This window comes from Amblyomma americanum, chromosome 1 (genome assembly GCF_052857255.1).
Source record: "Amblyomma americanum isolate KBUSLIRL-KWMA chromosome 1, ASM5285725v1, whole genome shotgun sequence".
Lineage (NCBI taxonomy): Eukaryota > Metazoa > Arthropoda > Arachnida > Ixodida > Ixodidae > Amblyomma > Amblyomma americanum.
Window position 1 is genome coordinate 66,766,328 of NC_135497.1, and position 15,847 is coordinate 66,782,174.

At 54.2% G+C, this 15,847-nt stretch overlaps 1 protein-coding gene across 1 annotated transcript in view; it reads left to right on the forward strand.

The window, feature by feature from the left end:
• LOC144112935 (uncharacterized) overlaps positions 1 to 15,847 on the forward strand; it is a 95,164-nt gene that overhangs the window by 37,648 nt on the left and 41,669 nt on the right. Inside the window, exon 3 of the mRNA XM_077645772.1 lies at positions 13,382 to 13,617. Within this exon, the coding sequence (XP_077501898.1) occupies positions 13,382 to 13,617 (236 nt within the window). The remainder of the gene's footprint in view (positions 1 to 13,381; positions 13,618 to 15,847) is intronic.

Genomic DNA, 15,847 nt, shown 5'->3' on the forward strand with positions numbered 1-15,847 from the left:
ATTATTATTATTATTATTATTATTATTATTATTATTATTATTATTATTATTATTATTATTATTATTATTACTTCCTTTCCTCAAAATCATCGGAGTCTAGAACGCTGTCAACGCCAACGGCAGTGAACGCAATGAACACCGACGGCCTATATAAACAGAGGCGAGGGCTCGGTTTCCGCAGATGGATGGATGGAAAAAACTTTATTACCGACAAATTTAAAGTTTTCTTGACTCTTACGGGTCTCTGGGCGCCGTGGTCGATCCTTGGTCCAGGATGCCGCACTTGACAGCTCCCATCGTGGTTCGGCGTACGAGAAATCGTTGCTCTTCCTCGTCCTGGCTGGCCAGCAAGTGCTCCCACTGCGTCACACTCGGGTGGTCTATTCTAGGCTCTAGTCTGCCTTAGGGCTGGTCCTTGTGACATGCTCTTGTGTAGGCTTACCCTGGCACCGCGGACATTCGTGTACATATTGTGTAGGGCAAATCTTGTGTAGTTTGTGCAGGTGCGGGTAGGTACCGGTTTGTAGTCTGCGCCCATCTACCGCTTGCTCTTTGGTTAGCCTTTTGTGTGCGGCAGGGTAGCGTTTCCGCTGACCCCTGTAATGATCGAGTATGTCTGAGTACGTGGGGGTAACAGGGTCCAAGGTGCCCGTGGTGCAAAGTGTTGAGTCTGCTCGGTTGACCTACCCTCGAGCTAACTCGTCTGCTGCCACGTTACCCCTTATCCTCTCATGTCCCGGAACCCATACTATACTATGTTTAGTGTTTGCGTCTTCTCGTCGTGTGTAGCATATGATTGGCGATGCTGTCGATCCTGCCTCTTGTGTAATTTCTGCATGCTTGTTTGGAGTCCGTCACTATAGTGAGATTTTTTCCTGTTGCGTTGCCGTGCGATATTGCCAGAGCAATGGCGGCCTCTTCAGCTGCCTCTATGCTTGGGTTGTTTATCGTTGAGCTGGTTATTTCTTTCCCTCCTTCGTCTGTTACAACGGCGATCGTTTTGCGTTGGTATCGGTACTTTGCTGCGTCCGTGTAGACTATGCGGCGGTGGCGGCGGCTGAGTGATGTCATAGCGGTCACGTGGTTCAAGGTCGGTTCAAATCGAATGTGAAAATGTGCAAACTGCCAATCGAATGTGCCCACAGTAACAGTGCGTAGGCTAAACATTGGCGTTGCAGTTGCTATGGCAACGAGCGATACACAAACGCGTGCCCGCAATAGTAAGTGTTTTTTTTATTAAAATAATAATAAAAAGGAAGGAAAATATTTTTGCTAGCCCCGGCATCTGCCATTGATACTGAAGCACCTGAGCTGAGGCAGCGAAAATAAAGGATAGCAGGCAGAATGGAGAAATGAAATGAAAGAGGTGAGGGGACAGGAAGAGATTATATGTGGAGGAGTAATATATACAAACTATTTACACAATAAGAAATTTGTCCAGGTTGTGCGCGTGATTAGTTCATTTTAGACGAATTAAAACACACGTGCACAGCACTGTGTTGGCTACAACTGGAGTGGGGCGTCCAGTTATTAATCGTTCAAGGTACAACTCGCGGAGCGTTTGGTCCCTGCGTGTAACTACCTGACGGAGAACAGACGGGAAGTCAAGCCCGTGTGTTCGAGGAATGCACAGAGGCACACCGAAGTTCACTCAGGAGTGCGCGCATTGCCCTGCGACTACAATAGCGTCTTGATGGAGTCTGGTAGTATGCCCTGCGCCCTATAGGCCGCGAGCATATCGCGACGAGCATCGGCGAACGCGGCACAGTGAAGGAGCAGGTGTTCTAGTGTTTCCACTGCACCGCATCAGTCACACACATCACTCGCCGCGATTCCGTGACGCTCCCGTCGTTCCCCGGGCCACACGCAGCCAATGCGCGCGCGGAGGATCATTACACGTTGCGACCGCGTAAGTGCGCGACAGCCGGTGATGCTGTCGATGCGCTCAAACCCTGATATGCGTGTGTCGGGGTGCTGCTTTCGGAGATGGTCGTGGATGGCCGCACGCACGTCCTCCAGCGCAAGGGGCAGATCGCTGGCAGGTAGTTGATGTGCGGCGGTCGCGAGGTCGTCAGCTTCGTTTCCGGCGATGCCGCAGTGACCGGGCACCCACTGTGCACGCACGGCACATCCTCTCTGCGCGAGGCGCTCGATGCGCTAGCGAATTTCCCGCACTAGTGGGGTACCACGGCCGTTGGATTGCAGGCGGCTGAGGGCGGCGCGAGAGTCGCACAGCAGAGCACTCCTGGGCGGCGGAGGGCCGAGGGTGAGCAGGAGGTCCAGCCTGAGCTGGATCCCAATCAACTCTGCCGTGGTGGAGGAGCCCAGGAAGGTTGCGTGTTGCTCGCTGTGCAGTCGCAGGGCGGGGATGGTAGCCGCCGCTTCAAGGCAGCAGCTGTCGCGGGCCACTGAGCCGTCGGTGTACACGAGGAGATGGTCCTAGAGCTCCTCGTGTATGACGGCTTTGGCCAGCTGCTGCACAGCACAGAGGGGTGTGCTCTGCTTTCCCGCGATGCCGACGATCTCTCGCTGTACCTCCGAGGCAGCAGGCAGGGCGCGCAGGAGCCGTAGAGGGGTGGGCCTTGAGACAATTGCTCATACTCGAGCAGCGCCGCGCCCATTCGTGAGCGCGTGTACGAGCGCATACGTTGCAGCAGCGAGCCGCCGTCCGGTATGCGGTGAAGCCGGTAGATGTGATTCAGTGCCCTGCGCGCTGCTTGGAGCTGAAGTGGCCACGCTCCTGCCTCGGCCAACGTTGCGGCGCACTGCGAGTTTTTGGGCAGGTCTAGGCACACGCGCAGGGACTTGCGGTGCTGGAGCTCGAGTTTCTTCCAGCACGGCTTGCGCACCGTGACGAGCGGCAGCGCATAGAGCACCGCCCCCAAAGCTGCGGCGTTGTATAGCGTCAGCGCGGCTTGCTGGGAGATGCCCTGGCCTCGAGCGGTGAGTTTGTGCACGGCGGCGGTGATCCTCTTCATCTGCAGACAGGCTTTGGTCGCCGCGGGGCGGAAGGAAAGGCACCAGTCGATGTCCAGGCCAAGGTACTGCACCGATTTACGCCAAGTAATCGGAGTCCCGTCCAGTGACAGTGGCGCAAAGTGCGCGCGCGAGCACGAAACGCAGGCCAGAGCCACTGATTTGTCCGCGCTCAGCGACAGACCACGGCCGCGCAAGCTGGCATCGATTGCGGTCAGAGCTCCCTGAAGGCACCCCAGCACGCGGAGCACCTCGCCCAGTGGTTCCCGGCACCACAGTGCTATGTCGTCTGCATATATGGACATGTACACATGGTGTCGGCCGCTCGTGGGGAGGGAGGCCGGCACCACCGACATGGCCACATTAAACAGAAATGGTGATAGGACAGAGCCCTGCGGCACGCCCATGTCCACCGGGCGAGGCTTGCAGAGCTTACCCCCTACTCGTACGCGCATGGTGCGCCCGCTCAGGAAGCCATGAACGTATCGCAAAAGGCGCCCGCTCACACCGGATCCCTCAAGGACCGCGAGAATTGGTGCGCGGTGAACGTTGTCAAAAGCGACCGAGACATCCAGTAGTAGCAGCAGCGCAACCTGGCCTGCCGCCCTGGCATGCTCCAGCGCTGTAACGACGTCCGATATTGAATCAGCCGTGAATCGCATCCCACGCAAACCCGTCTGCCGCTCGTCAAACAGCCCGCTCGTTCAGACGCTGCAACGCCGAATGCTCCATGAGCTTACCTGCCGCCGATGTTAATGTCACTGGCCGGTATCCGCTCAGCTCCGTAGGTGCGCGCCCTGCCTTTCGGATGAAACAAACGACCGCGGTTCGCCAATCCTCCGGTAGGTCCCCGCGTTCCCACACCAGGTTGATCTGCTGCAGGAGGATCTGTCGTTGCTGCGCATCCAGGTTTCGCAGCATCTGGTATGTCACCCCGTCCGGTCCGAGCGCCGAGCGGCGGCGGCAGCGCTGCAGCGCATTGTTCAGTTCCGCCGCGGTGAACGGCGCATCACATGGACCTTCCGAGGCGACGAGAGAGGGACTGGAGTCGCTTCTGGGGCTCTGAGGAGCAGCTATGTTAGCTGCGTTTTGTGGGTCTGGGCGGCGCGAACCGGTCGGTAAACCGCACTGCCAACTCTTCAAAGCTGAGCCCGCTGGATATTGCGAGGGCGGCCAGTGGTTGACGGTTTGCCTGTGGTTGGGTGATGCTCCGCAGGGTGTCAAACAGCCTCCGCGAGCTGACATCTTCCTCCATCCTTTGGCATAGTGAAGCACACTGCCGGCGGTATAGCTTGTTGGCGTGGCGGCGCGCTGCTGCGTCCAAGCGGTTGTAGACAGTCCAGTCGGCGGCTCTGTCAGTCCGTCGCGCCCGTCGCTCTGCGCGATCTCTCTTATCGCGCAGATTGAGCAGCTTCATGTCAGGTGTGGGCTGCCCCGCCCTTACCTCTGCTCGTTGGGTGGCTGCGCGAGCGCTTCGGACTAGACTTGAAAAGAAATCTGCGCCAGTGGCCGCCGCCTCGTCGACCGCCCGCATGAACGCACTCCAGTTGGTAATGGAGTATGCACGTTTGGGGCGCGCCTCCAATGCAGTGGGTTCGATTAGGATGGAGTAATGATCTGAGCCCCAGAGAGATGGTGATCGGCGCCATGTCGCCTCGATGCCTCTGGATGCGAAGTCAACGTCGATGCAGGAGCCGGTTGTTCCGCGTCGTCGAAAGGTGGGCTCGCCGGTGTTCAAGGTGGTGAGTCCTAGCTGCGTTGCTGCGTTGTGCAGGTCGTCTCCACGCGCGGAGTGGCGCGCACTGCCCCACGCACTATGGTGGGCGTTAAAATCACCACAGATGATTTGGCATGGGGCACAGCACGAAGACACAGCACGAAAACACAGCCCGTTCCACGCGACAGCTGGACGCACATAAACACTGGCCACCGACGTGTAAACACCACCGACGCGCACTGTCACCACCACGCACTCCTGGGCATCGGATGTCGCCGCCGCCGAGCCGACGAGGGTGTGCTGGACGTCCTGCCACACATATATCGCGCACCTTGATTTCCCGGGGCGATGAGATGTGACACCACAGGGCATTACGGCACAAGTGGGTTCCGCGCACTTGTTGGCTGAGTGATAGCCAATGTAGCCAGGTAGCCGCATCTGGGGCTCCCCGTCATGTGAACGTACGTACGTCTCCTGCAGCGCGATAACTTACGGCGAATCCTGTGCGATGCGAACTCGCATTTCGGCGTACCGCGCCGCAAGTGAGCGCACGTTCCACTGCAGGATGGATGGTATGCGGGAGGGAGTCCGGCGGCTAGCCATCATGCTGGCTTATCTGTGCGGGAGCACCCGCTGCTTCTAAGCAAGCCCGGTGTCCATCGGTGCCCTCCGGGATAAGTGCGCTGAGGGCGCGCAACGCCAGCTTTAGGCGCGCGATCTCCGCGTCCCGTGCGTCAGGGGGCTGGCCATGAGAAAGCCACGCTGCACGGGCCGCGCTGCACGGGACGCCGGGCAACCGGATCGCCGCTGCCGGCGCGGCCGTTGCTTCGGTTGCTGCTGCTGCTGGGGTGCTCCCCTGATGGCCTGCGCATAAGAAAGCGCGCGTGGCGCCTGCTGATGCTGCTGGGCTGGGGCCGCTGTTTCAGCCTGGACGACGGCTCGGACAACCCGCCTGGACATCGGTGCCATGGATGTGCAAAAAAGTGGCCACGTGATGCTCTCGCTGCCAGTGTGGGCACGCTGGGTCCATGGCCTCGTGCCGCCCCCGCAGTTAATGCAGCGGGGCTTGCTCGCGCAGGTACCAGGCTCGTACGGCCCGACGCAGCGCGTGCATCGGGCAGGAGCACGACACACCTCAGTGGCATGCCCCAGGCTGGCGCACTTGGCACACTGGAGCGGCCGGGGACGGCAGGGGCGGACCGCGAGCCTGCGCTTGAATATGGTGATGAACGCCGGGGGTGTCGGCGCCGCAAAACGGAGAGCGAGTGTGCTGCCCGACAGCGACGCCGAGACCATCGGCACCGTTTACTCCGCTGCCGCTAGCAGCTCCACCGCCGTCCTGCGCCCGTCCACACCGAAGACCAGGCCGGAGCTTTGGTTCCGAGGAGGAGGCTCCCTGGCGCAGACCGGCACGCCGCGGATGACGGCTGTGGCTAGCAGGGCCTGGAGAGCATCGCTGCTCCCCGCGTCCACTGCCACCACATTCCGCCGCATGTTTACCCGGACGGCGAAGACGCCCGGATGGGGTCCGATCTCCTCGGCCAACTCCCAGCCCTGTTCCCTGGTGAAGGCGGTGTCCCGGTTCGCCGGCTGAAGCAGCACCGTCCCGACCAGGCTGGACGGGACCTCCACGGCAGCCGCGGCTCGCTCCAGGGCAGCTCTCCAACGCCGCTGCGCCTTGGTAGTGATAATGCGCCACGGGACCAGGCTGGCCCCAGCATCAGCATCGCCGCTGTCTGCAGCGTATTGCTGCGGCGCGCCGCGGAGTTGGGCGCGCTCGCTGCCAGCAGACGAGGCCCCAGCCGCAGCCTGGTCTCGTGCGGCGGGATTTGGCGAGGTCTCATCCGGTTTTCATCCGGACGCCGTCGCCCCAGCAGCAACAACAGCAGCACCAGCAGCAGGCTGGAGGTGGGCTCCATGGGGTTCGTGCTGGGCAGGCCCTGCTCCTTCGAGTGTGGAGGGAGAGGGAACAGTGACGGTGAGGAGCTTCGAGCTTCCCGCTTGGCCACCGCGATGTCCCTGTTGGTTTCCGCGTCCCTGTCCTGCTCGGACCCCGTTGAGCTTCGCCGTTTCCGGAGAACGGACTCGTCCATTGGGGTGCACATGCTCTCCTCGGCTGCAGGCGTCTGCGGTGAGCCCGCAGCAGCAGCATCATCAGGGGGAGAGGGCATCACAGCCGGTTCCCCAGGAGTAGCTATGGCGGCGGGAGGCGCAGGGGTGGCCAGAAATGGCGGGGAGGGAGCCGCCATGGAGTCCTGCGTCTGGTGAGCGAGCGCCATGGCGTCCCTCAAGGCTAGAACGCGTGGGTCCGCCGACGACACGTCCAATGTCCCGAAGACGGACTCGAGGTTCTCCGAGGTGGTGATGAGCGCCACCGTCAGCCGCCTCACCGTGTCCCGCAGATCAGCGATCTCGGCCTGCATCCGCCGAATGGTGCTGGACGACCTTTCTCTGGATGGCACTCGTCTCCGTGATCGTGAGCGTGAGCGGCCTGCCCTGCGTTGCTCATCATCACCGCCGAACGCAGGCTGTCGCCCATTCACGGTATCCGTGGCCTCCATGGGGAGACCCCGCAGCGCCGCGAAGCCTTAGTCCCAGCGTCCGAAGGAGCGGAGAGCTAAAAAATATTAATATGGATTAGCCCAGCTAATCCAGGATATACAAAGCGAAAAGCGAAATTGAGGTCTCCAGTGAGCCACGGAGCCGGTTTTGCGCCTTTCATTTCGAGAAAATGAACGGAGTTTGCAAAGTTGTCAACGCCAATGAACTCTATGAACGCCGTCGGCTCACTTGTTTTGTTTGGTTTTTGATCCTTTTGCCGCCGTTTAGCAAGGCGTGCCTCTCCTGATTCTGGCGTTTCAGCCGCTTGTCTAGCCTTGCACTTTTCATATCTTCGCTGCTTTTGAGCCAACTCCCACGCTACCACTTCTGGGTCTTCTTCTCCTCCTTCCATGGCTAAAGGTCAGACGACGGAGGCAGCGCGCGGCGGCGACGACGGCTGCGGCAGCAGCGGCCACCTGCGCTCCGCGTGACATCACTCGGTTTCACGGTCAGACGACGGAGTCAGCGCACGGCGGCTACCTGCGATCCGCGTGACGTCATTCGGTTTCGCGCATGCGCAGCTGTGGAAAATCTGTAGTGTGGCTCACGCGAAGCCCGGTGTTGACGAGCCTAGTGAAGCTTTTCGCTTCAAAAACACGTCCGCTCGCTTCGAGCGCCCCCCGAAGAATCCGCGTGCCCGTTCAAAATTGTTTTTTTTAAGGAAAGGAAATGGCTCGGTATCTGTCTCGCATCACGGCGGACACCTGAACAGCACCGTAAGGGAAGTGATAAAGGAGGGAGTGAAAGAAGAAAGGGAGAAATAGCTGCGTTTTTATGGAGGCAAAACGCTAAGGCGCCCGTGTGCTGTGCGATGTCAGTGCACGTTAAAGATCCACAGGTGGTCGAATTTATCCCGGAGCCCTCCACTACGGCACCTCTTTCGTGCTTTCTTCTTTCACTCCCACGTTTATCTCTTCCCTTACGGCGCGGTTCAGGTGTCCAATGATATACGAGACAGATACTGCGCCATTTCCTTTCCCCAAAAACAATTATTATTATTATTATTAACACATTTATTAATTTCGCAATTATTTTGCATTTTTGTCCCTATGCTTAAACTGCAGTATGAACGCTTTCTAAGTATGCTAGGAGTACTATTCTGAACATTCTTGCAAATGCATAAAAAAAGCATTTTCTGTCCGCTTAGTATATTTATTATACATTAAAAATATACGCCCCGCCGCGGTGGCTCAGTGGTTAGGGCGCTCGACTACTGATCCGGAGTTCCCGGGTTCGAACCCGACCGCGGCGGCTGCGTTTTTATGGAGGAAAAACGCTAAGGCGCCCGTGTGCTGTGCGATGTCAGTACACGTTAAAGATCCCCAGGTGGTCGAAAATATTCCGGAGCCCTCCACTACGGCACCTCTTCTTCCTTTCTTCTTTCACTCCCTCCTTTATCCCTTCCCTTACGGCGCGGTTCAGGTGTCCAACGATATATGAGACAGATACCGCGCCATTTCCTTTCCCCAAAAACCAATTATTATTATTAAAAATATACTAAAACACACAATGAATACATTAATGATATACTAAAAGTACATATTAAATACATTAAAAATATACTGAAAATATGCTAAAATATGCATTAAATACATTTAAAGTATACTAAAATTATATATTAAATACATTCCATTAGAAATATACAGTTTATACACTACAAATACATTCACTTCGGCTCGGCTTACGAAAGGTGGGCTAGTTGGATTCACTGGAAAAACACTGATCAGTGTTGTAAACAGCATAAGTAATGACTGAACTGATTATAAGCATCAGGAGACAGACCATCCCGGATAAAGCGCGTTGTCATCAAGAAGTTTGTGCCAATGCAAGGTCACGTGACGGGACCGGAACGTGCAAGATGTCGCCACGCAGGAAATGCCGACGGAAAGTGCCGTCTGCAAACACGAACTCCTCCGACAAGCCTAATACTTGGCTTGGCTTATATATATCCCTCGTGAGGGGACACATTATCTTGCCCTGAGAGGCGCTTTTCGCGCAAAGGCGGTGAGCCCCCAAATTGTCGCACAAGCGTCGGAGTGGCCGCGTTCGAATCTTCGATCTATCTAGAACCGAACTGTTAGTCGTAACTTGCGTCAAGCATTGGTCAGGAGTCGAACTGTCAACAAAAAAAAACACGAGCGTCTATGGGAGCTGGTCAGCCCTGCCAGTCGGGGTCCTTTTAGGTGGCATGCTCGGGCCCGGAGGTGCGCATGGCGCCCTTGCCGGTACAATGCTTTCACGCTGTCAGGACGTAATTTAAATAAGTGGTGATTGCCTTTCTGCTGGAAGTTAACATAAAGGAATGGACGAAAAGGGAGAGTTTTCACTGTTCCCGGAAGCGTGATTTCGAGAACTAGGTTGCTCCAAGGCAGCTTGAAGTGTGCTGCAAATATGCTGACGCGGGCAACCCATTTGTTAAAGTTGAAGTATACTACGCACGAATTAATTTCGTATTTACGAAAGTACAGTTTAAATGCATTGCCAACATGTCATTTCTTTTTTAAAATTTTTTAATTGGTTTTTGGGGAAAGGAAATGGCGCAGTATCTGTCTCATATATCGCTGGACACCTGAACCGCGCCGTAAGGGAAGGGACAAGGGAGGGAATGAAAGAAGAAGGGAAGAAGGAGGTGCCGTAGTGGAGGGCTCCGGAATAATTTCGACCACCTGGAGATCTTTAACGTGCACTGACATCGCACAGCACACGGGCGCCTTAGCGTTTTTCCTCCATAAAAACGCAGCCGCCGCGGTCGGGTTCGAACCCGGGAACTCCGTATCAGTAGTCGAGCGCCCTAACCACGAGCCACCGCGGCGGGTCCAACAAGTCATTTCCCGAAATGCTATTTCGAGAGCTAACTGTTCAACGGCAGCTTGAAGTGTGCTGCAAATACGTTTACGCGGACAGCTCATTCGCTAGAATTGAAGTATGCTTTGGGGGAATTAATGCCGTATTTGCGAAAGTACACTTTCAATACATTGCAGACATGCAAAGGCCATTTCCCGCAACGCGATTGGGAGCACTAGATTGTTCTACGGCAGCTAAAAGTGTGCTTCAAATGTGTTTAAAAGGACTGCCCGTTTGTTAGAACTGAAGCATACTTGCGACGAATTAATTTCATATTCACGAAAGTACACTTTTAGTACATTAACAAGATGCTAAAACCGCAAACATATTTTTTCACGTGCTTGAAACGTGCTCGAAACACGCTTTAAGTGACGTGTACTTCGAGTGCATTAATTTCATATTTACGGAAATACACTTTTAATATATTGACAACATGCTAAATTATATATAATAATTGGTTTTTGGGGGGGAAGAAAATGGCGCAGTATCTGTCTCATATATCGTTGGACACCTGAACCGCGCCGTAAGGGAAGGGATAAAGGAGGGAGTGAAAGAAGAAAGGAAGAGAGAGGTGCCGTAGTGGAGGGCTCCGGAATAATTTCGACCACCTGGGGATCTTTAACAAATCGCAGTCATATTTTTTCACGTATTTGAAACGTGCTCGAAACATGCTTTAAGCGACGTGCACTTCGAATGCATTAATTTCGTATTTACGGAAATATACATTTAAAATATTGACAACATGCTACAAGGGAACGGAGGGTTTCAGGGCACCTGTAAAGAGAAAGAGATAAGTGCACCGCTGCAGTCCTCACCTTAAGAATGTCTTTCGAAACTGGCGGCGGCGTCCCCAAAACTTCCCTGACGGAAAAACGCTGCATGATTAGCCGACGCACGAGAGTTCATCAGTCCTGATAGCAAACAGCACTGTTCGCTCGGTTCACGAGCACTGCCAAATCTACCACCTACACCGTTCGATCACGTTGCTGCATGCCACTAACGGTAATACAGGACGTACTGCGTCCGCCGCTATGAACGAGGATGGCGCTGGTGAGCACTCTCAAGGTTAGGTTACACTAGACATAAATGCCCCAGAAAGCAGAATAATGGACAGCCATCATCACCGTAGCTCAGTTGGTATGAGCACCGGATGCGAAATTTGCATTTCGTGGGTTCGGATCCCCCCGGCGGCATGTGGTTGATTTTTCTTCTGTTTTCTAAGCAACTATCTCTAAAATTATTACGTAATTATTCTCCGACTAAAAACACCGCAAATTAGAAACAAAAACCATCCCCTGTGCTCCTAGGTTTCGGTGACTCTTGGCTTTCGTCATTCATGTCATAACGTGCCCCTTTTTCATTCCCTTGTCGGCTTAATGAGGACGGTAGACGAACAAAACAAAGAGAACAGCGCTGGCACATCTCGAACCACTTTTAAAGGGACACTGAAGTAGATAGAAGGTGGCCTAGTATCTCATGTAATAATCACAAAGAAACTACTCCCGCCAAAAACGGAGCTTTCATAAGCTAGTAAAGATTTAAAAAAATGTCAGTCGATTTGGGTAATTAGGTCAAAAGCGGATATGTGCCCTAGAATGATGCGTTTCAGTGCTGCACCGTTCTTTCATCCGAAAGTGGAAGGAGGACATAGCAGCACCTGTCATAGGACCTGCCTTGAGCCACTGCGCCACTGTTCACCTGCCCACCGGCAACACCTTGGCAAGGAAGCCACCCGGTAGGCAGGTGAGCAGTGGCGCAGTGGCACAAGTCAGGTGCTATGGGAGGTGTTGCCATCGGTGGAACTTCGGTTGCTTGGGTTGTGTTGCTTTTCCCGAGCAGCGTCTCATGATGAAATGAGCTTCCGCCTGACACGGTGGGCAAGTGAGCAGCCTGCCACAAAACCGGCTTCAATCGAGCAAAAAGCGTGCGTCGACACTGGAATGAAATACAAACCGTGATTCATATCCAAGCAGGACTCCTGCTGGCCTGGAAACTTTCGACTAAGACAGACGAGCAAAGCCATGACGGAAAACAGAATGGATCGCACGGTTAACAAAGTCTGTATCTGTTGAATTTCATTACGCCCACAGTCCCTTGTCGATGTACGAACAGATTAGAAGTGGAACCCTCATAGAGGTCGTATTTAGGCGGTTAAAAGTAAATTACAAAAATAGTGACTCTGTCCGCACCGCATTCATAAAACGTGCTTACAGCCAATTTTAATGGCGAATGGAAATACCTCAGAGCGGACAATTGCACATCGGAAGGTTGAACATAAAATAATCGGGAGTGAGTTATTACAGCGACCCACAGCCCGGGGAGAGGGTCAGGGGAGAGTCCGCTGATCTCCCCTGGGTCACGCGGCTGGGCGGGGTGAGGTGAAAGACAAAGAATTGTGATGATGGAAGTGGGCTATGGGAATTAGGTTGAGATTGGTTTAGCTGATTTAATTCTTCTAAAATGAAATAATCGCGCGCATAACCTGGACACATTTCTTATTGTGTAAATAGTTTGTACATATTACTTCTCCCCCTATCCTCTCTTCCTGTCCCCTCACCTCTTTCATTTCATTTCTCCATTCTGCCTGCTGTCCTTTATTTCCGCTGCCCCAGCTCAGGTGCTTCAGTATCGATGGCAGATGCCGGGGCTAGCAAAAATCTTTTCCTTCCTTTTTGCTATTATTTTTAATAAAACCACTACCACCACCAACAGCGCGGGGTTTAGGAATTGACCCAAATAGATTAAAAGCTCATTTTCAGGGCTCCGTAGAGAGCAAGCACATACGCTGCACGCACTTCGCGCAAGGTGCCCCACATTTGCATGCCTGGATTAAGAATAGGCCACGACCAATAAACACAGCTTGTGACAGTGGAAAAACAGTAACTACGGGGAATGAGTTGGGCGCAGTGGGGTAGATAACAACACCATGAGGCTTTATTTGTATACTGTACCACTGCGAAAAACGCGCACCTCAGGCAGGTTATAGGAAATGCTAAAGAAAATGGTTCCTTACCACTGACACCCTTTCGTCAACCTTGCCTGTTTTCATTTTGCGTTAGGGAAACGTAAAGAAAACAAAATCTGAGCTCCAGAGGGCTGGGAGTGAGAGCGCTCGCAGCCGGAGCCTTTCTGTTCAAGCGAAATCGAGCCGCACAGCCTGCAACCGAGGCTGTCGACATGTGGTTGGGGGCGCGTTGTGCCCCGTGGCGATCTATGCTGAACCGCTGCGGCGCGCTCTTGCAGTTCACGCAGCTGCGCAAGGAGATCGCCGAGGATTTGGACGAGGCAGCTGTGGTGGCGCCCGTGCTACTGCGCTACTCGGCCGGCTGCCAGCGCGTGCTCGAGCTCATGCGCGACGTTGCCGAGGCGGACGACGAGGACGACTCGGACCTGTCGGCGGGATACCACTCGGACTCGGACCAGTCTGGCGCTGCCATGCAGCGCGCAGGCCAGGTCTGCAAAGCCTCCTCCAACTACAGGTCAGCCACCCACAAAACGTAATGCACGGTGCTCAATTACTGCTTGCAAAAATGCCGAGCATTCTTTCACCACTGGACTGCCAGGGCTAAAATGCTACTCGGGGGCCGGAATTTATGGCTGGTTTGTTGTCATACTAGGATTGTCATTTTAGTTTAGCGAACTACTAGATGAAGAATTAGTTGTATGCCCTCAATAACCTGAGCGCTTAGTCAATGAACCCTCTTCTTATTCTGCCCCCGACAACCGTCGCCGGTACTAAACGCCGGTGACGGAACGGTGACGTATTCCAATCGGCAATCCGCACCAAGCTTTCCTGCTCCGCAAAACGGAAGACAGTCTTTCAATGAGTGATTTGGATTCAGATCCTGAGTTTTGATCGGGCGGTGACGGATATTGTGCTCCTTCGCGGATTCGGAGAGCTGCTCCGGATAGCCGTTTAGAATACGCCATAAGCAGTGGGGTTGAAATACGGGGATAAATGCTTTTAACTACGTAACCGCTACTGACCGTTCACCGCCGATTCCGCTCCGTGATCGCGAGCGCTGCCTAGCGCACGCTGAGCACGGCGGGCCGAGCTCTAAGGGAACCCATGCTGACACAAGCAAGGCATTTATTGCTACAGCAACCAAATGCGCTAAGGAGTCGAGGTCACCCAACTTGCCAGCAAGGTTACCAGCGAATGTTCGCCCACTCTAGGGCATTGGAAAAAACTACTGGGGCCGACGGGACGAGGTGGCGGTAAATGTTCCCCCAACGCCTCGCCTGGCCGGCGGAGAGCGGAGCGCTGCGCCGAAACGTCTGCATGCGACGAGTTCCTGGGTTCCCGAGGCTGTCTCCCGCGTCCTCAGTAATCACGCCGTCTGTGTCGTTAGTGTTGCTGCGACGCAGGCGCCTTCCTTTGTTAGTTAGGGTAACTAGAAAGGTGGACACCGCGGGGAAAAAGGTGACTCCCCAAAAAGCTTCTTTCTACATGGAGTCGTTCGCCACGTCCATCATATAGTGTTCGTCACATAAAATTGTAGTTTAGTGGTTTATTCAAAACGAAATAACATCGGAATGATAAGATTTTGCGAGCCGCGACATCTGCAATCGAAACAGAGCGCCTGATCTGCGGCTAAGGTTCATATTATGGTTCGCCAGGAAACCTATTTACCATGAGCTACACTGAAAGAGAAGCGGCCGGATCTCGACCAAGCAGATGGGATTCCGATTTCATGCTGGCATGTCGTGTATTTTTTTTTCCTTCTAAAGTGTCAGTCTAGTTCACACGACTATAGGGTCTGTAAGCGACATGGTTTATAGCGGAGAAGGAAGTGAGGTTATGATTAAAGGAAAGGAGCAGAAAGAAAGCGATGAATAATAATAATAATTGATTTTTGGGGAAAGGAAATGACGCAGTATCTGTCTCATATATCGTTTGGCACCTGAACCGCGCCGTAAGGGAAGGGATAAATGAGGGAGTGAAAGAAGAAACGAAGAGGTGCCGTAGTGGAGGGCTCCGGAATGATTTCGACCACCTGGGGTTCTTTAACGTGCACTGACATCGCACAGCACACGGGCGCCTTAGCGTTTTGCCTCCATAAAAACGCAGCCGCCGCGGTCGGGTTCGAACCCGGGAACTCCGGATGAGATGAAGAAAAGGAAATAAGCGTAAAGTGGGTGAGTGCAACCAACTTGTGCACAGAACCGTACTGGGGGTTGCAACTCAGCATGCTCCTGTACATTCGAATGCGCCCGTGCGCTGTGTAATGTTCCTGCACGTTAAAAAAACCGCAGGTGGCCGAGATTAACGTGGAAGCCTCCACGGCGGCACTTCTTTCTCTCTTTCCACTTTCTCTCCCACTTTCCTCTCTTCCCTTGCGGCGCTGCTGAGGTGTCCACCGAAAAGGGAGACAGTTGCTTCGCCTTTCCTTTCTTCAAAGCAAATTTTCCATGATTCTATGTTTTTTTACCCGCCGCGGTGGCTCAGTGGTTAGGGCGCTCGGCTATACTGGTCCGGAGTTCCCGGGTTCGAACCCGACCGCGGCGGCTGCGTTTTTACGGAGGCGAAACGCTAAGGCGCCCGTGTGCTGTGCGATACGTCAGTGCACGTTAAAGATCCCCGGGTGGTCGAAATTATTCCGGAGCCCTCCACTACGGAACCTCTGTCTTCCTTTCTTCTTTCACTCCCTCCTTTATACTTTCCCTTACGGCGCGGCTGAGGTGTCCAACGATATATGAGACAGATAC